The sequence below is a fragment of the Oncorhynchus tshawytscha genome, linkage group LG29 (assembly GCF_018296145.1).
Source record: "Oncorhynchus tshawytscha isolate Ot180627B linkage group LG29, Otsh_v2.0, whole genome shotgun sequence".
In the NCBI taxonomy this organism is placed as follows: Eukaryota; Metazoa; Chordata; class Actinopteri; order Salmoniformes; family Salmonidae; genus Oncorhynchus; species Oncorhynchus tshawytscha.
In genome coordinates, this window is record NC_056457.1 from 38,625,744 (window position 1) to 38,649,606 (window position 23,863).

Genomic DNA, 23,863 nt, shown 5'->3' on the forward strand with positions numbered 1-23,863 from the left:
GTACTGACTTGTTGCCCTGGGACCTGGATACAGCTGGTAAACGATGAAGAATACAGCGGGAGGAGAAGGTATCCTTCTGAACTGCAGCACGTCTGGGAGGCACAACTTCATCTTCACCCTGATCCCGGTAGTGTACGGCTGTAACTTTGTCATCGGCATGGTGGGGAACAGCATGGTGGTGGCGGTCATCTACCGTTACATGAAGCTGAAGACAGTTTCCAACGTGTTCGTCCTCAACCTAGCCATCTCAGACCTTACCTTCCTGATCACCCTGCCCATGTGGGCCACCTTCACAGCCACAGGCTACCAGTGGCCCTTCGGTGGGTTCCTGTGTAAGGCCAGCGCTGGCCTGGTTATGTTCAACCTCTACAGCTCCATCTTCTTCCTCACCGCGCTCAGCATCGACCGCTACCTGGCCATCGTCCACCCGGTGAGGTCACGGCAGCGCCGTACTGTGCTCTACGCCCGTATCACCTGCGTCCTGGTTTGGCTCTTCGCCCTCCTGCTATCCGTCCCCACGGCCCTGACCAGAGACCTGATGCACATCACCAACTACAACATCACCACGTGTGGCGTACTGCACCCTGAGGTTTGACATGATTAGGGCTATTTTTTCATTGAGTGACTCTTAAACAGGAAAATGTTGATATTGTGGTAATTGGTGCTACTACAGTTTTTCTGTTGAGTGTGAAGTCTCATTGTGTTTGTATCCCGACCATCTAATACGGTCTCCATCTGGAGCAGCCAACCACTATTCACAAATAAATTAAATACATCATTCAGGGCTCCAGGCACCTCCTCCTCACCATCAGCCTGATGAAGAGCATCCTTGGGTTCCTGTTTCCCTTCTTCATCATCATCACCTGCTACTGCCTGATTGGTGGAGCCTTGGTCAGGGCGCGGAGCATCCAGAAAACCACCTGGTCGAGAGATGATGAGGTGTTGAGGATACTGGCGTCGGCTGTCCTAGTTTTCTTCCTGTGTTGGGTGCCCCACCAGGTGGGAGGAGACTCTCTCCACACACACACTCCATTCTAAAGATACTCCCTCTACACACACTGCATTCTATAGATACAGTGGGGTAAAAAATTATTTAGTCAGCCACCAATTGTGCAAGTTCAACCGCTTAAAAAGATGAGAGAGACCTGTAATTTTCATCATAGGTACACTTCAACTATGACAGACAAAATGAGAAAAAAAATCCAGAAAATCACATTGTAGGATTTTTAATGAATTTATGGTGGAAAATAAGTATTTGGTCACCTACAAACAAGCAGGATTTCTGGCTCTCACAGACCTGTAACTAATTCTTTAATAGGCTCCTCTGTTCTCAACTCGTTACCTGTATTAATTGCACCTGTTTGAACTTGTTATCAGTATAAAAGACACCTGTCCACAACCTCAAACAGTCACACTCTAAATTTCACTATGGCTAAGACCAAAGAGCTGTCAATGGACACCAGAAACACATTTATAGACCTGCACCAGGCTGGGTAAGACTGAATCTGCAATAGGTAAGCAGCTTGGTTTGAATAAATCAACTGTGGGAGCAATTATTAGGAAATGGAAGACATACAAGACCACTGATAATCTCCCTCGATCTGGGGCTCCACGCAAGATCTCACCCCGTGGGGTCGAAATGATCACAAGAGCGGTGAGCAAAAATCCCAGAACCACAAGGGGGGACCTAGTGAATGACCTGCAGAGAGCTGGGACCAAAGAAACAAAGCCTACCATCACTAACACACTACGCCGCCAGGGACTCAAATCCTGCAGTGCCAGACGTGTCCCCCTGCTTAAGCCAGTACATGTCCAGGCCCGTCTGAAGTTTGCTAGAGAGCATTTGGATGATCCAGAAGAAGATTGGGAGTATGTCATATGGTCAGATGAAACCAAAATACAACTTTTTGGTAAAAACTCAACTCGTTGTGTTTGGAGAAAAAGAAAGACAAAGAATGCTGAGTTGCATCCAAAGAACACCATACCTACTGTGAAGCATGGGGGTGGAAACATCATGCTTTGGGGCTGTTTTTCTGCTAAGGGACCAGGACGACTGATCCATATAAAGGAAAGAATGAATGGGGCCATGTATCGTGAGATTTTGAGTGAAAATCTCCTTCCATCAGCAAGGGCATTGAAGATGAAACGTGTCTGGGTCTTTCAGCATGACAATGATCCCAAACACACCGCCCGGGCAACGAAGCAGTGGCTTCGAAAGAAGCATTTCAAGGTCCTGGAGTGGTCTCCAGATCTCAACCCCATAGAAAATCTTTGGAGTCCGTGTTGCCCAGCAACAGCCCCAAAACATCACTGCTCTAGAGGAGATCTGCATGGATGAATGGGCCAAAATACCAGCAACAGTGTGTGAAAACCTTGTGAAGACTTACAGAAAACGTTTGACCTCTGTCATTGCCAACAAAGGGTATATAACAAAGTATTGAGATAAACTTTTGTTATTGACCAAATACTTATTGACCAAATACACACTGCATTCTATGTATGCTTCCATATGATAGATGTATTTGATAATGTTTCGACCACTCAGGTCTTTATCACATCATCTGACTGACGTGTTGAAAATATATCCTATGTCACATATGTTGATCCCATGGGAGCGTGCAATACAGTGAGTCTCTTTTCACCATTAATTGAATAACAATTATTTCCACGCCTGCTAGCTCCGACAATAGGACATTTGAGAAGACAGTCAGGACTTGTTTGGTTTATACAGCAGAACCTCAAAGTTTAATCTCTGAATTGATTTGGATTGTTCCACTGATTCTTTTAAACAGATTATCCTGTCATTATCCTGTTGTTATCATGTTATTATCCTGTTGTTATCATGTTATTATCCTGTTATTATCCTGTTATTATCATGTTATTACCCTGTTATTATCCTGTTATTATCATATTATTATCCTGTTATTATCCTGTTATTATCCTGTTATTATCCTGTTATTGTCATGTTATTATCCTGTTTTTATCATGTTGATATCTTGTTATTATCATGTCATTATCCTATCATTATTATGTTATTATCCTGTTGTTATCCCATCATTATCCTGTTATTATCCTGTCATTATCCTGTTTTTATCCTGTTTTTATCCTGTTATTATCCTGTTGATATCCTGTTATTATCCTGTTATTATCCTGTTATTATCCTGTTGATATCCTGTTATTATCCTGTTGATATCCTGTTATTATCCTGTTATTATCCTGTTGATATCCTGTTATTATCCTGTTATTATCCTGTTGATATCCTGTTATTATCCTGTTATTATCCTGTTATTATTCCGTCATTATCCCGTCATTATCCAGTTATTATTCTGTTATTATCCCGTTATTATCCTGTTATTATCCTGTTATATCCTGTTATTATTCTGTTATTATCCAGTTATATCCTGTTATTATCCAGTTATATCCGGTTATTATCCTGTAATTATCCTGTTATTATCCTTTTATTATCCAGTTATATCCTGTTATGACCCTGTTATTATCCTGTTATTATCATGTCACTATCCCGTCATTATCCAGTTATATCCTGTTATTATCCTGTTATTATCCTGTTATTATCCTGTTATTATCCAGTTATATCCTGTTATGACCCTGTTATTATCCTGTTATTATCATGTCACTATCCCGTCATTATCCAGTTATATCCTGTTATTATCCTGTTATTATCCTGTTATTATCCTGTTATATCCTGTTATGATCATGTTATTATGTTATATCCTGTTATTATCCTGTTATTATCCGGTTATATCCTGTTATTATCCTGTTATTATCCTGTTATATCCTGTTATTATCCTGTTGATATCCTGTTAATATCCTGTTCCTCCGTGAATGTTCTCTTTCTGTTCCTGTCCTCAGGTTTTACACTTCATGGATCTGCTGGCCCAGCTGAAGGTTGTAACTAACTGTGTGATGGTGGACTTCATCGACACGGCCATGCCCTTTACCATCTGCATCGCCTTCCTCAACAGGTAGTTTTGAAGTTCATCTTAGAAACACGGAACTAAAGTTTTGCATGATTGCATCAGATGTTACATGCGTCTGTCCACAAGAGACTACCTAGAGGTTAGATAGGTGGGCCAGCAACCGGAAGGTCGCTGGTTTGGATGCTGTTGCCAACTGGGAAAAATCTAGCCTGGAACCAGTCTGTTTGTGCTATTATTACACTACATTTGTCGACTCAACATGTTTGGCATTTGACACGAAGTACTGGGAGTGGAATGTTAGCACAAAACAGGTATGGATTTCAGGCTAGGACAAGTCTGGTGGGGAGCACATTTCAGTTTCTGTGACAATTGACAATAAAGTCTTATCTGAACTAATTTAATCTTGTCTTATGTTATATCACCAGCTGTGTCAACCCCATCCTCTACAGCTTTGTGGGGCAGAACTTCAGGAAAAACCTGTTCCGACTGCTCCACTGTTCCCCCTCTGGACCCAAAGGGACACACCCATACATCAGCACTAAGATGTCTAGCTATTCCTACCACGGTACTGCACCTCACCAACAAAAACAAGCAGGCCATGGAGGCCATGTCTAATGTGAAGAGAGGAGAGAAAGAGGTGAAGTGTGTAGCTGTGTACTAATTTTAGAACCACAAATAGATAATATGTGTTTTAATTCTAGAACTATACAGATATAATATGTGTTTTAATTCTAGAATGACAAATATATAATATGTGTTTTAATTCTAGAACTATACAGATATAATATGTGTTCTAATTCTAGAATGACAAATAGATAATGTGTTTTAATTCTAGAACTATACAGATATAATATGTGTTCTAATTCTAGAATGACAAATATATAATATGTGTTTTAATTCTAGAACTATACAGATATAATATGTGTTCTAATTCTAGAATGACAAATATATAATATGTGTTTTAATTCTAGAACTATACAGATATAATATGTGTTTTAATTCTAGAATGACAAATAGATAATATGTGTTTTAATTCTAGAACTATACAGATATAATATGTGTTTTCATTCTAGAATGACAAATATATAATATGTGTTTTAATTCTAGAACTATACAGATATAATATGTGTTTTCTTCTAAATGACAAATAGAATGACAAATAGATAATATGTGTTTTAATTCTAGAACTATAATATGTGTTTTAATTCTAGAACTATACAGATATAATGTGTGTTCTAATTCTAGAATGACAAATAGATAATATGTGTTTTAATTCTAGAACTATACAGATATAATATGTGTTCTAATTCTAGAATGACAAATATATAATATGTGTTTTAATTCTAGAACTATACAGATATAATGTGTGTCATGACTTCCACCGAAGTGGTCTCCTCTCCTTGTTTGTTCGGTGATCGACATCACCGGCTTTCTAGCCATCGCCGCTCCATTTCTGATATTCCATTGGTTTTGTCTTGTTCCATTACACACCTGGTATTCATTCCATAATTACTGCAGGTATTTAGTCCTCTGTTTCCCCTCCATGTCTTTGTGTGTATTGTTTGTTCGTGATGAGGATTATTGTTGGGCGCTTTATTTTTGCCATGTTCCGTGTTTTTGGCACGTTATTGTTTTTATTTGCTGTATTTGGTGAAATGAAAGTGCGCCTGTTCACTACACTCTGCTCTCCTGCACCTGACTCCCGCCTCCCATACACACCTTTGACAATGTGTTCTATTTCTAGAACCATAAACAAAACATGTGTTTTAAATCTAGAACTGTACAGATACAATATGTGTTTTAATTCTAGAACTATACAGATATAATGTGTTTTCTTTTTAGAACTATACTATATAATATGTGTTCTAATTCTAGAACTACACAGATATAATATGTGTTCTAATTCTAGAACAGTACAGATATAATATTTGTTCTAATTCTAGACCCATACAGATATAATATGTGTTTTAATTCTAGAACTATACAGATATAATATGTGTTTTAATTCTAGAACCATACAGATATAATATGTGTTCTAATTCTAGAACTATACTATAAATCATGTGCTCTAATTCTAGAAACATACAAATATAATATGTGTTCTAATTCTAGAACTATACTATAAATGATGTGCTCTGATTCTAGAAACATACAGATATAATATGTGTTTTAATTCTAGAACTATACAGATATAATATGTGTTTTAATTCTAGAACTATACAGATATAATATGTGTTCTAATTCTAGAACTATACAGATATAATATGTGTTTTAATTCTAGAACTATACAGATATAATATGTGTTCTAATTCTAGAACTATATTATAAATGATGTGCTCTAATTCTAGAAACATACAAATATAATATGTCTTTTAATTCTAGAACCATTCTAGAACCATACAGATATATTATTATGGAGGAGTGGGCCAAAATCCCTGCTGCAGTGTGTGCAAACCTGGTCAAGAACTACATGAAACGTATGATCTCTGTAATTGAAATATTTATGAAGAGGTCATAATTTCACAGAGTCTGTGAAGGAAGAAACCACATGGAAAAAGTGGTAAGCAAGTTACGTTCAAATAAATAATTTTGTGAACAAACTCTAGCACTTGAATTTTTTCCCACTTGAGGGGCATCAATTAGCCAAGTGTTTAGAGTGTTGGGCCAGTAACCGAAAGTTTGCTAGATCGAATCCCTGAGCTGACAAGGTAAAAATCTGTCGTTCTGCCCCTGAACAAAACCCACTGTTCCTCGGCTGTCATTGTGTATAACAATTTGTTATTAACTGACTTGCTAAGTTAAATAAAGGTTAAATAAAAAATAAAAATACTAGCTCTGACCTGGCTGATAGCTACTTTAATGAGGAAAACATTTACTTACTATGCCTGTGATATGTGGTTGTCCCACCAGCTATTTTTGTAATATATTTTATTTTATTTCACCTATATTTAACCAGGTAGGCTAGTTGAGAACAAGTTCTCATTTACAACTGCGACCTGGCCAAGACAAAGCAAAGCAGTGTGACATAGACAACAACACAGAGTTACACATGGAATAAACAAGCATACAGTCAATAATACAGTACAAAAATAATTCTATATACAATATGAGCAAATGAGGTGAGATAAGGGAGGTAAAGGCAAAAAAAAGGCCATGGTGGCAAAGTAAATACAATATAGCAAGTAAAACACTGGAATGGTAGATTTGCAGTGGAAGAATGTGCAAAGTAGAGATAGAAATAATTGGGTGCAAAGAAGCGAAATAAATAAATACAGTAAGGAAAGAGGTAGTTGTTTGGGCTTAATTATAGATGGGCTATGAACAGGTGCAGTAATCTGTGAGCTGATCTGACCGCTGGTGCTTAAAGCTAGTGAGGGAGATAAGTGTTTCCAGTTTCAGCGATTTTTGCAGTTCGTTCCAGTCATTGGCAGCAGAGAACTGGAAGGAGAGGCGGCCAAAGGAGGAATTGGCTTGACAGTGGTTACATTTCTTCAGCCCTTTTTACCACAAGGGGTGTGGAGTTCCTTTGTTATTGTTTCAACTACCTCTTTAATGGGATGCTTTCGACACCTTGGAGAGTCCGTGTGAATTGAGGCTGTTCTGAGGGCAATATTTGGAAGATTTTCCTAACGTTTGGTATACTCTGTGTATGTGTGATATGTTGTATTCATAGTTGCCTTTGTATAGGGAGACTGGTACATGTAGAGGTTAAATGTGTTCCATGGGTCTGGGAGAAATACTTTAACTTTAAGGTCCAGTCAACCACCTACGTCTTCACAACAGAACTTTAAGATCCAGTCAACCACCTACGTCTTCACAACAGAACTTTAAGGTCCAGTCAATGTCCTAGGTCTTCATAACAGAACTTTAAGGTCCTGCCAACGTCCTAGGTCTTCACAACAGAACTTTAAGGTCCAGTCATCGTCCTAGGTCTTCACAACAGAACTTTAAGGTCCAGTCAACGTCCTAGGCCTAGCTGTAAAGTATGGCACATGAGATTAGTAACTTTCCCAAAATTCACAGGTTTTTCCAGAAATCCTGGTTGGAAGATTATTCCTGCTTATTCCCTCCTAATTCCTATAATTTTACTATCAGAATTTCTGGAAAACCCAGGAATTTTGGGAAAGTTACTGTGCAACTCTAGGGAGAAATGATGATGATGAAAATATACATTCTGTTTATATTCTGTATCTGCGTTAGATCAGTTGTCTTGGTGTTATTGAAACATGTTGGCATCTTTCCATAGATATGTATCTATTCTGTAAGTGGACAGTATATGAATAAAATGGAACAAGTTTAAATCCTATACATCTCCTTGTGATTTCTGATTGTTGTGCACTTCTTCATCAATAGGGAAAAAGAGAGGTACAGTAACCTACCCAATAGGTTGCATCATTTCCACATCCTCCCTACGCCTCAACACGCTTGTGTCAAAGAAAACGTCTTAGTAATATACCGACCTGGTCGTTCTGTATCATCAGAATCAACCAATACTGATTGCTAAAACGTTTGCTAGATGTTTTTCAGAAGTTGTAATATGACTGCGTTCCAAGTCACGTGTCAGAACAGACCAATGACCTTGGCTGTCCTTGCTCCGCACCATTCTAGAACACCCATTACAAGGATTCCATCACAGCTTGTTAATCATTGAAGAGGTTCTCATTGAGAAGCTACTGTATCCCTGGACAAACACCTGCTGCTAACAGGTGGTCAGATAGGCTTCTAAGACAGAGAGATAACACTCGGATGAGGATGGGGATTGGTGGAGAAAGTGGGGGGAGGGTCGAGGCACAGAGGCTTGTGATTGGTGGAGAGGGAGAGGGTCAGGAGTTATAAAGGATGGGGATTGGTGAAGACAGCTTCACTGGCAACATGATGAAGATTCTTCTGCTTCTAGGATTTGTGGCAGTGGCCCTGGCTGAGGTGACGCGTTTCGATGGGTAAAATATCAAACTTTTATTTTGAAATATTTTCAAATCACAAGTTCTCAGAATACGACTTAGAAAAATATACTTAGAAAATTATGAAGATAGACTCTGTACATTGCAATCTATGCTACCATGTGGCTTATTGGTGATGAATGGAGACCTTGTGAATGACCATGTGGACGACTGTATTCTGATATGTTTATTAATGTTCCTAGAGATCTATAAAATGTGTTCTATAACCCAGTTAGCGCATAACGTTCTGAGAACCATGTGTTTCTTAGAGCTTGGTGAGAGCGTGGTTGTCCTATGGTTAACTTGCATACAACCTTACCACAACGTTCTGAGAGTGGTGCAGGATAGTTTTGGAACATTCTCAGCACATTTATAGAAAAAAAACAGGCTTTTTGAGGGTTATTTTATTACTTTAACAGAATGTTTCGTAACAGTTAAAAAATTGCTAAACTGAACTTTAAATGGATAGTCCATCAGACTATCTACACACTTTCAGTAACATTTCAACTAACTATCTACTAACCCTAGCTTTAAACCTAACCTTAACCCTTATCCTAACCCTAAAATTAACCCTTACCTTAACCCTTATCCTAACCCTTACCTTAACCCTTACCTTAACCCTTATCCTAACCCTTACCTTAACCCTTACCTTAACCCTTATCCTAACCCTTACCTTAACCCTAACCTTAACCCTTATCCTAACCCTAAACTTAAACCTAACCGTAACCCTTATCATAACCCTAATTGTAACCTAAGCAGTAGTTTATCAACAGATTTGTTATTAGTATGACCATCTCTAGAGCATGTACACGTGAAAAAAACAGACTATCCAAATATAAGTGTGACCTTTAATTTGAATTTTGGCAACGTTCTCCAACTGGTTTGACATTGGTAATGTTCTAGGAACGTTCTCCAACTGGTTTGACATTGGGAATGTTCTCAAATAGTTCAGAAAAGAAACACAAACAAACTTCAGTAACGTTCAGAAAACACTCTTAAAATACTATTTAAAAATATATACTTTCTGTTCTCAGCATCAAGAAAACTCTCTCTATTCTCTATTTTGTTAAGTGTGTTCAGGTGTAAATCTCTTGTCTTGGTTGTCCAGGGAGAAAGTGTTCCGTCTGAAGCCTGTCCTTGATGATCATGTTCTCCTTATCAAGGAGCTGGCCAACAGCATGGAGGTACATAAGAAACCCTTTCACTATTCTTAGCCGAGCCAAGCCAAGCTGTACTGGACTGGCCTGGTTACTGGTTACGATGCTGTAAAAGAAATGTCTGTCTGTCTGTCTGTCTGTCTGTCTGTCTGTCTGTCTGTCTGTCTCTGTCTGTCTGTCTGTCTGTCTGTCTGTCTGTCTGTCTGTCTGTCTGTCTGTCTGTCTGTCTGTCTGTCTGTCTGTCTGTCTGTCTGTCTGTCTGTCTGTCTGTCTGTCTGTCTGTCTGTCTGTCTGTCTGTCTGTGTCTCCCTCTGCAGGTGGACTTCTGGAGTCCTGAGAGTGCTGACCTGGTGACCATCGATATTGACGTGGATCTCCATGTTCCTGCTGCCCACACTGACATGGTCTACACCATTCTGCAGCAGAGTGGCATGGAGACTGGGTAATACGATATGTATCAATACTGGGTGTCTGGGAAAATGTAGTAGTATCTTTATGTAGTAGTATACATATGTATATATATGTATAGATACTACTACATACCACTACATATAGATACTACTACATAAAGATACTACTACATATGGATACTACTACATATAGATACTACTGCATACTACTACATATAGATACTACTACATATAGATACTACTACATACTACCACATATAGATACTACTACATACTACTACATATAGATAATACTACATACTACTACATATATATATATATATATGTATATATATATATATACTACTACACACAACTACACAGTGGTGGGAAAAGTATCCAATTGTCATACTTGAGTATAGATACCTCAATAGAGAATGACTCAAGTAAAAGTGAAGTCACCCAGTAAAATACTACTTGAGTAAAAGTCTAAAAGTAGGTTTAAAATATACTTAAGTATAAAAAGTAAATGTAAAGGTAAAAGTACAAATAATTTCATATTTCTTATATTAAGGCAATCAGCACAATTTTCTTGTTTTTTAAATGTACGGATAGCCTGGGGTACACTCCAACAATCATCATTTACAAACAAAGCATGGGTGTTAAATGAGTCCTCCAGAACACAGGCAGTAGAGATGACCAGGAATGTTTCTATCCTGCTAATCATTCAAAATGTAACAAGTACTTCTGGGTGTCTGGGAAAATGTTTGGAGTAAAAAGTACCTAGTTTTCTTAAAGTGAAGTAAAAATCAAAAGTAGTCAAAAATATAAATAGGAAATACCCACAAAAACGACTTAGTTGTACTTTAAAGTATTTTTACTTCGGTACATTAAATCACTGCTTCTACATATAGATACTGCTACATATAGATACTACTACATACATCTACATACATCTACACCTGCATTGCTTGCTGTTTGGGGTTTTAGGCTGGGTTTCTGTACAGCACTTTGAGATATCAGCTGATCTACGAAGGGCTATATAAATACATTTGATTTGATTTGACCAATACACTACCATTCAAAAGTTTGGAGTCGCCTCTTCACTGTTGAATTTGAGACTGGTGTTTTGCGGGTACTATTTAATGAAGCAGCCAGTTGAGGACTTGTGAAGCATCTGTTTCTCAAACTAGACACTCTAATGTACATGTCCTCTTGCTCAGTTGTGCACCGGGGCCTCCCGCTCCTCTTTCTATTTTGGTTAGAGACAGTTTGCGTTGTTCTGTGAAGGGAGTAGTACACAGTGTTCTTCGGTTTCTTGGCAATTTCTCGCATGGAATAACCTTAATTTCTCACAACAAGAATAGACTGACGAGATTCAGAAGAAAGTGCTTTGTTTCTGGCCATTTTGAGCCAGTAATCGAACCCACAAATGCTGATGCTCCAGATACTCAACTAGTCTAAAGAAGGGCAGTCTTATTGCTTCTTTAATCAGGAAAACAGTTTTCAGTTGTGTTAACATAATTGCAAAAGGGTTTTCTAATGATCAATTATTAGCCTTTAAAAATTATAAATTTGGATTAGCTAACACAACGTACCATTGGAACACAGGAGTGATGGTTGCTGATAATGGGCCTCTGTCTATGTAGATATTACATAAAATATGGATCGGTGTCCAGCTAGCGGGACAACTTCCTGTGTAACTGGAGGGCGCGTAATTCAAATAAATTCTAATAGTTATTATAGATTTTAAACATTTAGGTACATATTAGTGTCTTATATTGGCTGAAAGATTAAATCCTTGTTAATCTAACTGCACTGTATGATTTACAATAGCCATTACAGTGAAAACATGCCATCTGATTGTTTGAGGACAGCGCCCCACATCAACATATTTTTCCACCGGCACATGCTTCATACATTCACAAATAACGATTAAATATTCACTTACCTTTTGAAGATCTTCCTCTGATTTGTCATCCAAATGGTCCCAGCTATAATATTTAGTGTCGTTTTGATAGATAAAGTCCTTCTTTATATCCCAGAAAGTCTGATTAGTTGGCATTAGCGATTTGAGTAATCGTTCTTTCAACAAGTCAAAATACGTTTCTGTTTACTCCCTAAAATCAAACTATAATATTTATTTCGGAAAGAAGGATGTTCAATATGAAACCGATTTTAGCAGGTGCGCAACTTCATCATTGCGCGAAAAAGATACGGATTTCCAAGAGTGTCATCATAGACAAACTGTTATTTCTTATCAGTTTTTGAAGTTACAAGCCTGAAACCTGGAACATAGACTGCTGTCACCCTGTGGAAGCCATAGGAATTGCATCCAGGGAGCTATTTCGCAATATGAGCTTTCTTTAAGAGGATGGTCTCTCAAAAAAAAAAAAAAAACATGATTTGGATTTTCTCCTACCATATCTATTGTGTTATATTTTCCTACATTATTTGAATAGTTCTACAAACTTCAAAGTGTTTTCTTTCCAATGGTACCTAATATATATATATATATCCTGGCTTCAGGGCCTGAGCAACAGTGAGTTTACTTTGGGCATGTCATTCAGGCGGAAATAGAGAAAAAAGGGTCCCTAAGAAGTAAAAAAAATATGCTTTTTCCAGCTACAATAGTCATTTACAACATTAACAATGTCTACACTGTATTTCTGATCAATTTTATGTTATTTTAATGGACAAAAAATGTGCTTTTCTTTCAAAAACAAATAGATACTACTACATTCCCCTATAGATAATACATACTACACACTGACAGAGTCTATACCCTGCTGCAGTAAAGTGGGATGGAGACTGTAATATAGATATTATATATAGATATTACTGTTATAAAGAAATCTACTACTGTTATTACTGTTACATAGATATTACTGGATACTATACTACTGTTATTACTGTTATATAGATATTACTGGATACTATAGTACTTCATACTAATATAAATAGTCTTTCTGCTCAGCGATGTATCATTGGATTTAGGTAAAACGTTGGGTGAAAAAAATCTGAAAATGGATGAGTTTTTCAATCAGTTTTCCACTTCGATTCAATGTCATCACATTGAATGTTTTGGTTGAAATGACGTGGAAACAACGCTGACTCAACCGTTTTTTGCCCAGTGGGAAGTATGTGGGTTACAGAGTGAAGCAAAAACTAAAGAGACTATTGACTGAAAGTAATCTGACCTGGCAAGGTCCATTGAAGGCAGTGTGTCCATGGAACTAGCTGCTAAAGAGACTCAGCCGTTAAGTTCATCAGGAGTTGCAACTGAACATCAGAGACAGTGAAATTAACAAGTCCAATAGCACAAATGAAAGATAAACACCTTGTTCATCTACCCTGCGTGTCAGATCTCTAAAATGTTTTACGGCGAAAACATAGCACATATTTATGTCAAACCACCACAAAGACACAGACGATATTCAGCCATTTTATCGAACAAAAGATGCAATCACAAACGCAGGATTAAAAGAAAAATAATTCACTAACCTTTTGAAAATCTTCATCAGATGACAGTAATAGGACATGTTACACAGTACATTTATGTTTTTTTCAATAATATGCCGTTTATATCCATAAATCTCAGTTTACATTGACGGCCATGTTCAGAAAATGCACAAAAATGTCCGGAGAAATTATAGATAGCTCCGCCAGATAACAGAAATAAACTTCATAAACTTTGACTAAATATACATGTTCTACATATAGTTAGAAAGATGCTTCTTAATGCAACCGCTGTGCCACATTTATTTTTAATAACGTTACAGAATTAGTTCACTATGTAATAATCTGAGACGGCGCTCAGACGTAAGCAATATTTCTCCGCTATGTTGGAGTCAACAGAAATACAAAATTACAACATAAATATTCCCTTACCTTTGATGGTCTTCGATCAGAATGTAGTGGAAGGAGTCATACTTACCTAATATAACGTTTGGTTTCAGTTTGTGTGCCTTTATAGTAGCATATGCTACGAGTTCCAGCTGAAATGCATCCAAAATTACTTCTGGTCCCGAACAGTTGCGCATCAAAACTTCAAAATTACATATTATATGTCGACTAAACTGGTCAAACTAAGTGCAGAATCAAGCTTTAGGATGTTATAAACGTACAAAACAATTCTCAATTCTACCGGACAATCATGCTTCTTCTCAGGCATTCTGGAACAAAGGAAGGTCTGTTCCAAAAAGCGCGCTCTAGCCACCATGTATTTTCTCGCGACACTCACTCTTTTGCCTGCCAAAGGGTCAAAACTCGCGGGATTTGCACAATTAAACGCTGTACTGAATGAGAACATCTAGTGGAAGACATAGAAAGTGTCCCCAGATCCATAGCTGGTTGGGAAGGTTGGGGGCGATGACGTCAAAGTTGCCCCAACTTTCAGTACTCCAAAAATAGTTTGGGAGATTGCCTGCCCTGTGAGTTCTGCTATACTTACAGACATAATTCAAACGGTTTTAGAAGCTTTAGAGTATTTTCTATCCAATAATAATTATTATATGCATATATTAGCAATTTTGGACAGATTTTTTTTCAGTTTACTATGGGCACGCAATTCATCCAAAGGGGGCAGTATTCTGCCTAGCCCTATTAAGAGACATGCTTCCGCTGTGGTAGAAAGAGCCATCAGTCGTGGTGTAAGGACATCGACTGTCCAGGCTGTGGAATTTAAAAAGGCATTGAATTGCAGAAAGAAAAAGTGAACATTTAAAAGACTGAAAACAAGAAAGAGACTTTCCAATGAAAGAAAAATAATACAACTTGACAGTATAATATTATACGTTAATTACTAATTATTATTAATTATACGTTAATTACTATCTAGTATGTACACTGAGTGTACAAAACATTACAATTAAGAACACCTGCTCTTTCCATGACAGACTGACCAGGTGAATCCAGGTGAAAACAATGATCCTTTATTGACCTGTTATATCCACTTCAATCAGTGTAGATGAAGGAGAGGAGATGGGTTAAAGAAGGATTTTTAAGCCTTGAGACAATTGAGACGTGTATGTGTGCCATTCAGAGGGTGAATGGGCAAGACAAAAGATTTTTAAATACCTTTGAACGGGGGTGTGGTAGTAGATGCCAGGTGCACCGGTTTGTGTCAAGAACTGCAACGCTGCTGGGTTGCAACGCTGCTGGGTTTTTCACTCTCAACAGTTTCCCATGTGTATCAAGAACAGTCCACCACCCAAAGGACATCCAGACAACTTGACACAACTGTGGGAAGCTTTGGAATCAACATGGGCCAGCATCCCTGTGGAAGTTTTCGACACCTTGTAGAGTCCATGGCCCGACAAATTGAGGCTGTTCTGAGGGCAAAAGGGGTGCAACAAGATATTAGAAGGGTGTTCCTGATGATTGTTATACTCAGCGTATGTTGATGGGGGAATTGTCTCTGTTCTCAGGGTCCTGATTGAGGACCTGCAGGCTCAGATGGAAGAGCAGCTGGACAACAGAACCCCAGACCCCAGAGTACACAGCTACACCAAATACAACAGTTGGGACAAAGTAAGATTCTCTCTCTATCCTTCTATCTCTCTCTCTACCCCTGTCTCTCGCTCTCTCGCTCTCTCTCTGTCAATATATCCTAGTACAACAGTTGAAACAAGGTAAGATACTATCTCTCTCACTACCACTGTGCCTCTCTTTCTCCTCTCTTTCTCTCTCATCCCGCTCTCTCCCTTTCTCTTTCATCCCTCGATCTATGTGTGTCTCCAGATCCAGGCATGGATCTCCTCCATCTCCTCCTCTAACCCCGACCTGATCAGCCGTCAGGTGATCGGAAACACCTATGAGGGACGTCCCATGAACGTTCTCAAGGTATTACTCACTCTATTGTCAACATTTATTGATACTGTTGTTGAATAGTCTGGATAGTGGTCTATGAAATAGTCTGGTCAGTGGTCTATGAAATAGTCTGGTCAGTGGTCTATGAAATAGTCTGGGTAGTGGTCTATGAAATAGTCTGGACAGGGGTCTATGAAATGTTCTAGCCTACTCTGGTTCACATTTTGGATCATTCAGTAGCAGCTCTTATCCAGTGTAACCTCTATTGAACAACATGTAGCCTACTTCAATCTCAACAACACAAACCTGTTGAACTAAAGGTTAAATTAGTAAAACGTATCTCTACAGATTGGTAAGAAGTCCAGCTCCACCAAGCCCTCTATCTTCATGGACTGTGGTATTCACGCCAGGGAGTGGATTTCCACCGCTTTCTGCCAGTGGTTCGTCAAAGAGGTGAGGCTCAGAGTGACATAGTATAACTCATTTAATAGGATATCAATGGACGCACAATGACACTTCTGTAATTCTATATCATATCATCTATATGCCCAGCTATGACATTTGGTTCCTTGGAAGTTGTGAGAATGTATGAATTCGGGTTCACAACAGGTTGTTGGAAAGAAGCCATATGTTTCCTTAATATTTTTTAAAATGTTCTGTGAACAGAAGTGAAAAATGTTGCTTGTTCTGAGACTGTTTATTTTTAGGTTGCAGGGGGGGGGGGTTATGAGAACGTTTTACTCGTTCCTTGACCGTTTTCCCGGGAGTTTTTATTAATGCTCTGCGAACAGACATTATTGGTTATTTGATAGTTTTTGAATAACTTCCTTAACTTTCACTGAATGTTAGCTTAGTTGTGCTATCTTTAACTCCAAGCTCAGATAGGAAATTAATTTCCTTCGGCATTAATCATGCAAACACATGCCTTTTATTATTGTGACACGGTATCAGTGAGATTTAAACCTATAACCGTGTGTTCTCTATCCGTGGAATGAGTCCAGTGCACCACCAGGAAGGAGCCAGTATGGAATGTTTTTTTATACATACAAAGCTGTTCATTTTAGTCAAACAGACTTTATGTCAAAGGAAACGAGCACTATGAACATCAGGTGAGGCCTATTAGTGGGCGTGGTCAACACACCTGAACACACTTAACAAGATGAAGGCTAAAGAGAGGTTTGTTGACGCTGAGAACGGAATGCATTGGTTTTTAAATAACATTCTTAGAATGTTCTCTGAACGTTACTAAAGTTCACTTGTGTTTTTTGTAATTGAACGTTTTCTTAACGTTCTCGGAACAATTTGAGATCAAGTCTTTAAATCGAACCATGAGGAAGCCTGTGGGAAACTATGCTGGAGTACTGAAATTCCCACAGAAGAACATTAACGTCCTCTGAACTATTTGAGAATAAATCCCTATGTCAAACCAGTTTGAGAACGTTCCTACAACATTACCAAAATGAAGTATAACCATGTTTGAACTTTTAGGAAAAGTTCTGTTAAGGTAATGAAATACCAAGAAAATTACATTTTTTTTGCCAAGTTCCTTAAACGTGCTGAGAATGTTCCAAAGCTAAGCAACTATCCTGCACCGTTCCCGGAACGTTGTGAGAAGGTTGTATGCAAAATAACCATAGGACAACGGCACTCTCACCATGCTCTAAGAAAAATATGATTCTCAGAATGTTATGTGCTAGCTGGGTATATTGTCCTCTTCCTCCATCGAAACAGTTCAGAACTCAAATTCATAACCCTCTCACTCTCGTCTTCCTCTCTCGCTCTCCTTCTCTTCCTCCTTCTTCCCAGGCTCTGTCCACCTACGGTAGTGACTCTGAGATGACCGGCCTGCTAAACCAGATGGATGTCTATGTTCTGCCCGTCTTCAACATCGACGGATACGACTTCACCCACAATAGCGTACGTTTTCCTTTAGCTGTTAGCCATTAACTTCTAGCCTGTTAGCCACTAGCCATTAGCCAGTTAGCCGTTAGCAGTTAGCCGTTCACTGTTAGCCAGTTAGCTGTTAGCCAGTTAGCTGCTAGCCATTAGCTAGTTAGCCGTTAGCTGTTAGCCAGTTAGCAGTTAGCCATTAGCTGTTAGCCAAAAGTACACTAATTGCTGTTATACTGCATTACCTGATTATTGACACTGCCTGATTTCTGATGGCAAAAATGTGGTGTTTAACTACTCATTATGCAGTATGTGATCAAATAAAATGAAATAATATTAGTCACATGCGCCGAATACAACAGGTGTAGACCTTACAGTGAAACTCTTACTTACGAGCCCCTAACCGACAGCTCAGTTTTAAAAAATCACGTAATGCAGTATCACAGCAATTAGGGTACTTATGGATGTATGTTGGGGCTCGGTGTGTGTTTTGGACCTGCAGAACAGGATGTGGAGAAAGACTCGCTCCAGGATGTCTAGTTCCAGCTGCATCGGTGCTGATCCCAACAGAAACTGGAACGCTGGATGGTGCAGTGAGTACAGTCATATAAACTGTAACATGGAGGTGCATTTCTATAGAGATACAGTATAGAGTGTATTTCTACTATATAGAAGTGTATTTCTATAGAGATACAGTATGGAGATGTATTACTATAGAGATACAGTATAGAGTGTATTTCTATAGAGATACAGTGTAGAGGTGTATTTCTACAGTGTAGAGGTGTATTTCTACAGTATAGAGTGTATTTCTACAGTATAGAGGTGTATTTCTACAGTATAGAGATACAGTATAGAGTGTATTTCTATATAGATACAGTATAGATTCCCAAAGCGCTAATGGACGTTGTATTTAAATCTATGTTCAACTCTGTAGGAGAGAGATACATTTTTAGAGGCATAGCATTCATCCAATATAAGCTTTAACCTAACCTCTATCCCCTCTCCTTTCCCCTTAACCCCTCTCATTTCTCCTTATCCCCTCTCCTCTCTCCTTTCTCCTTAACCTCTGTCCCCTCTCCTCTCTCCTTTCTCCTTAACCCCTCTCCTCTCTCCTTTCACCCTCTCCTCTCTCCTTTCACCCTCTCCTCCCTCCACTCACCCTCTCACCCTAACCTCTGTCCCCTCTCCTCTCTTCTCTCACCCTAACCCATCCCTCTCTCCTTTCACCCTCTCAGCCACTGGGGCCTCCTCCAACCCATGCAGCGACACATTCTGTGGCTCCTCACCCGAATCTGAGATCGAGGTGAAGAACGTTGCTGACTTCATCCGTAGGAACAAGTCGTCCATCAAGGCCTACCTCACCATCCACTCCTACTCTCAGCTGCTGCTCTTCCCCTACTCCTACACCTTTGAGCTGGCGGAGCATCACAGCGAGCTGGTCAGTACCTACCCCCTAAACCTGACCCTAACCCATAACCCCTAACCCTGACCTTGACCCTACCCCCTAACCCTGACCCTAACCCATAACCCTTAACCCGTAACCCCTGACCCTACCCCCTAACCCTGACCCTAACCCATAACCCCGAACCCTGACCCTAACCCTAACCCATAACCCCTGACCCATGACCCTGACCCTAACCCATAACCACTAACACTGACCCTACCCGCTAACCCTGACCATAACCCATAAACCCTAACCCTGACCCTAACCCATAACCACTAACACTGACCCTACCCGCTAACCCATAACCCCTAACCCTTACACCGTTGAGCACCTTTGAGTACCTACCCTAACCCTGACCCTAACCCATAATCCCTGACCCAACCCATAACACCTGACCCAACCCATATTCCCTGAACCAACACATAACCCCAGACCCAACCCATAACCCCTGACCCAACCCATAACCCCTGACCATAATACCCCTCCTATAAACACCCCATCCAGACAGATATCTAATACCCCTCCTATAACCACCCCATCCAGACAGATATCTAATACCCCTCCTATAACCACCCCATCCAGACAGATATCTAATACCCTCCTATAACCACCCCATCCAGACAGATATCAAATACCCCTCCTATAACCACCCCATCCAGACAGATATCTAATACCCTCCTATAACCACCCCATCCAGACAGATATCTAATACCCTCCTATAACCACCCCATCCAGACAGATATCTAATACCCCTCCTATAACCACCCCATCCAGACATCTAATACCCTCCTATAACCACCCCATCCAGACAGATATCTAACACCCCTCCTATAACCACCCCATCCAGACATCTAATACCCTCCTATAACCACCCCATCCAGACAGATATCTAATACCCTCCTATAACTACCCCATCCAGACATCTAATACCCTCCTATAACCACCCCACCCAGACAGATATCTAATACCCTCCTATAACCACCCCATCTAGACATCTAATACCCTCCTATAACCACCACATCCAGACATCTAATACCCTCCTATAACCACCCCATCCAGACAGATATCTATTACCCCTCCTATAACTACCCCATCCAGACATCTAATACCCTCCTATAACCACCCCATCCAGACAGATATCTAATACCCTCCTATAACCACCCCATCCAGACAGATATATAATACCCTCCTATAACCACCCCATCCAGACAGATATCTAATACCCTCCTATAACCACCCCATCCATACAGATATCTAATACCCCACCTATACCCACCCCATCCAGACATCTAATTCCCCTCCTATAACCACCCCACCCAGACAGATATCTAATACCCCTCCTATAACCAACCCATCCAGACATCTAATACCCTCCTATAACCACCCCATCCAGACAGATATCTAATACCCCTCCTATAACCACCCCATCCAGACATCTAATACCCCTCCTATAACCACCCCATCCAGACAGATATCTAATACCCCTCCTATAACCACCCCATCCAGACAGATATCTAATACTCGTCTCCCTTCACCACTCTAATATCAGGACATTTTTAGTATCTTTTCTCAGTCCCTCCTTCAGATCTATCATCGCTGCTCATCTTAACAAAGGTTGCCTCCAGGCCCTCTTCTGTTGTGTTGCTCTCACAGTGGTTTATAGAGATCTTTGTCACAGTCCTTACCCAACTCTCACACTCCTGCTGTTAATACCTGGTGTATTTCTCTGACTCTCCGTCACACCGTCCTCTCTTCTCACCCTCCTCTCACCCTCCTCTCCTCTCACAATCATCTCCTCTCACCCTCCTCTCCTCTCCTCTCACCCTCCTCCTCTCTCACCCTTCCCTCCTCTCACCCTCCTCTCACCCTCCTCGCCTCTCACCCTCCTCTCCTCTCACCCTCCTCTCCTCTCACCCTCCTCTCCTCTCCTCTCATTCTCCTCTCACCCTCCTCTCCTCTCCTCTCCTCTCACCCTCCTCTCCTCTCTAACCCAGCCACTCATAGTCCTAAGGTTCTTCCAGTTCTTCCATTGTCTAAAGATGGAACATGTTTGACCCCTGTATTGTACCGTTGTGGGTTACATTAAATACCTTGCCAATTTCTAACGCTTTAAATCTAAGGCAGTATTCCTGTCCACCAATCTCTTCGTTCCTCTCTCTCTCTCTCTCTCTCGCTCTCTCTCTCTCTCTCTCTCTCTCTCTCCTGCTGTAGATGACTGTTGCTGAGGGAGCTTCCAAGGCTCTCCGTAGTCTGCATGGAACCCAGTACACCAGCGGCCCAGGAGCTGCTACCATTTGTGAGTATACAGACCATGGCTACACCAGGCCTGTGGCCTTATGCTTCATATAGCATGTTATTGAGAGCTGTGGAAGCTACAGTACAGCTCTACATTTGATTATCCAGGATATGAACCCACAGTGACTGAGTGATTAGGCCTCCTGTCATACTCTGATTTGATGTATATTTAGCTGTGTAGTGTGTAGTGTGCTGTCCTAGCTATAGCGCAATCCTCCAGGATATCACCCATAATATGTTTCTCCCGATATCTCCTCCTCTCCAGACCCTGCTGCCGGTGGCTCTGACGACTGGGCCTACGACCTGGGGGTGAAGTACTCCTACACTTTTGAGCTACGTGACACCGGGCGTTATGGCTTCCTGTTGCCCGAATCTCAGATCAAGCCCACCTGTGAGGAGACCATGCTGGCCGTCAAGTACATCACCAGCCACGTGCAGAAGAACCTGTACTAGAGGGAACCAAGCAGAACCCCTCCACTGCCCAGCAGGGCCACCAGTTATGTTTTCTCCTTGACAACAAACAATAAAACCAGCAATATGTTTAATCTCACAACTCCTCTCTGATTATAATGCTTTCTTTTGTCAATTAGTTATGGTCCAGACAGAGTGAACTACTGGACTGAGTATAGAAGCAGCTAGTATCTTCTGCTCTACTTATTAATCTATATCTATTCTAAAAATGACACTCAAATGATCCATATTGAAAGGAATATCATTTGGGATAAGCACTCATCTCAAAGTAGCATTTTCTGTCTATTTGCACTGTCTCTTGATTCAAATGAGAATGGTGAGAGAAACAGAGGGAGAGAGAGAAAGAGAGAGTCAGTGAGAGAGGGAATGAGAAATAGAGAGAGAAAGAGAGGTCTGAGGATTCATTGTGGGTTTATTCCCAGATGCTCAGGGGCCCCCTATAGGGTCCTGGCTTTCAGCCAATGAGGAGGGGGCATCTATCCGCCCCTAAGGATTTGGGTCCGGCAGCAGTAACACAGGACGTGACAGCCATAGAGTAAAGTACTATCTCCATGGCAGCACCTCATGTCTGACTGTAGAAAATAACTGGGCCACAGATCTACTGTCTATCTATTGCATGGGAACCAATCACAGATCTACTGTCTGTCTATCTATTGCATGAGAAGCAATCACAGATCTACTGTCTGTCTATTGCACGGGAACCAATCACAGATCTACTGTCTGTCTATTGCACGGGAACCAATCACAGATCTACTGTCTGTCTATTGCATGGGAACCAATCACAGATCTACTGTCTGTCTATTGCATGGTAACCAATCACAGATCTACTGTCTGTCTATTGCATGGGAACCAATCACAGATCTACTGTCTGTCTATTGCATGGGAACCAATCACAGATCTACTGTCTGTTTATTGCATGGGAACCAATCACAGATCCATGTTTGTATTGTTTTATTTAACTAGGCAAGTCAGTTAAGAACAAATTCTTATTTACAATGATGGCCTACTGCAGGTACAGGGGGCTGGGATAAAAAACAAAAATTATAGGACAAAACACATAACAGCACTTACAGCCATTACCACGAGCCCATTCTCCCCAATTAAGGTGTTACCAACCCCCTGTGTTTGAAGGGGTGTCCACACACTTTTGTATATATAGTGTAGCACCTGTGCCAGCACAGATGAAACACCTTCTCAATAACAAGATGGCAACCAGCACAGGCGTAACACATACTGACTAACGAGGTGACACTAATCGGTGTGTCCTACGTGCTAAAGTCCACCCTTAGAACATAAACGGAAAAACCAAAGTATGTAACAAATGCTTTTGACATCATGTAGAGAGCAACAATGGCTCAGCTTCGAAGTGGTAAGCCAAACAAGTACACAGAACGGGACCGCCGTGGGCTGAAGTGTGTAGCGCGTAAAAATCATCTGACCTTAGTTGCAACACTCACTACCGAGTTCCAAACTGCCTCTGGAAGTAACGTCAGCACAACAACGGTTCATTGGGAGCTTCATGAAATGG

At 40.3% G+C, this 23,863-nt stretch overlaps 2 protein-coding genes across 2 annotated transcripts in view; both read left to right on the forward strand.

The window, feature by feature from the left end:
* The window catches only part of LOC112227449 (type-1B angiotensin II receptor-like), a 13,695-nt gene extending 8,724 nt beyond the window's left edge, over positions 1-4,971 (forward strand). Inside the window, exons 2-5 of the mRNA XM_042308817.1 lie at positions 2-589; positions 784-999; positions 3,871-3,983; positions 4,364-4,971. Coding sequence (XP_042164751.1) covers positions 44-589; positions 784-999; positions 3,871-3,983; positions 4,364-4,553 — 1,065 coding nt within the window. The 5' untranslated portion in view covers positions 2-43 and the 3' untranslated portion in view covers positions 4,554-4,971. The remainder of the gene's footprint in view (position 1; positions 590-783; positions 1,000-3,870; positions 3,984-4,363) is intronic.
* A 3,802-nt stretch (positions 4,972-8,773) lies between these two features.
* cpb1 (carboxypeptidase B1 (tissue)) lies at positions 8,774-22,414 on the forward strand. The gene is made up of 11 exons (XM_042308860.1): positions 8,774-8,878; positions 9,987-10,062; positions 10,353-10,477; positions 15,854-15,956; positions 16,167-16,268; positions 16,584-16,688; positions 18,042-18,152; positions 18,628-18,718; positions 19,361-19,563; positions 21,781-21,865; positions 22,130-22,414. Exons 1-11 carry the CDS (start codon positions 8,778-8,780, stop codon positions 22,315-22,317), a joined length of 1,290 nt encoding a protein of 429 aa, XP_042164794.1. The 5' UTR covers positions 8,774-8,777; the 3' UTR covers positions 22,318-22,414.
* Positions 22,415-23,863: the final 1,449 nt, after the last annotated feature.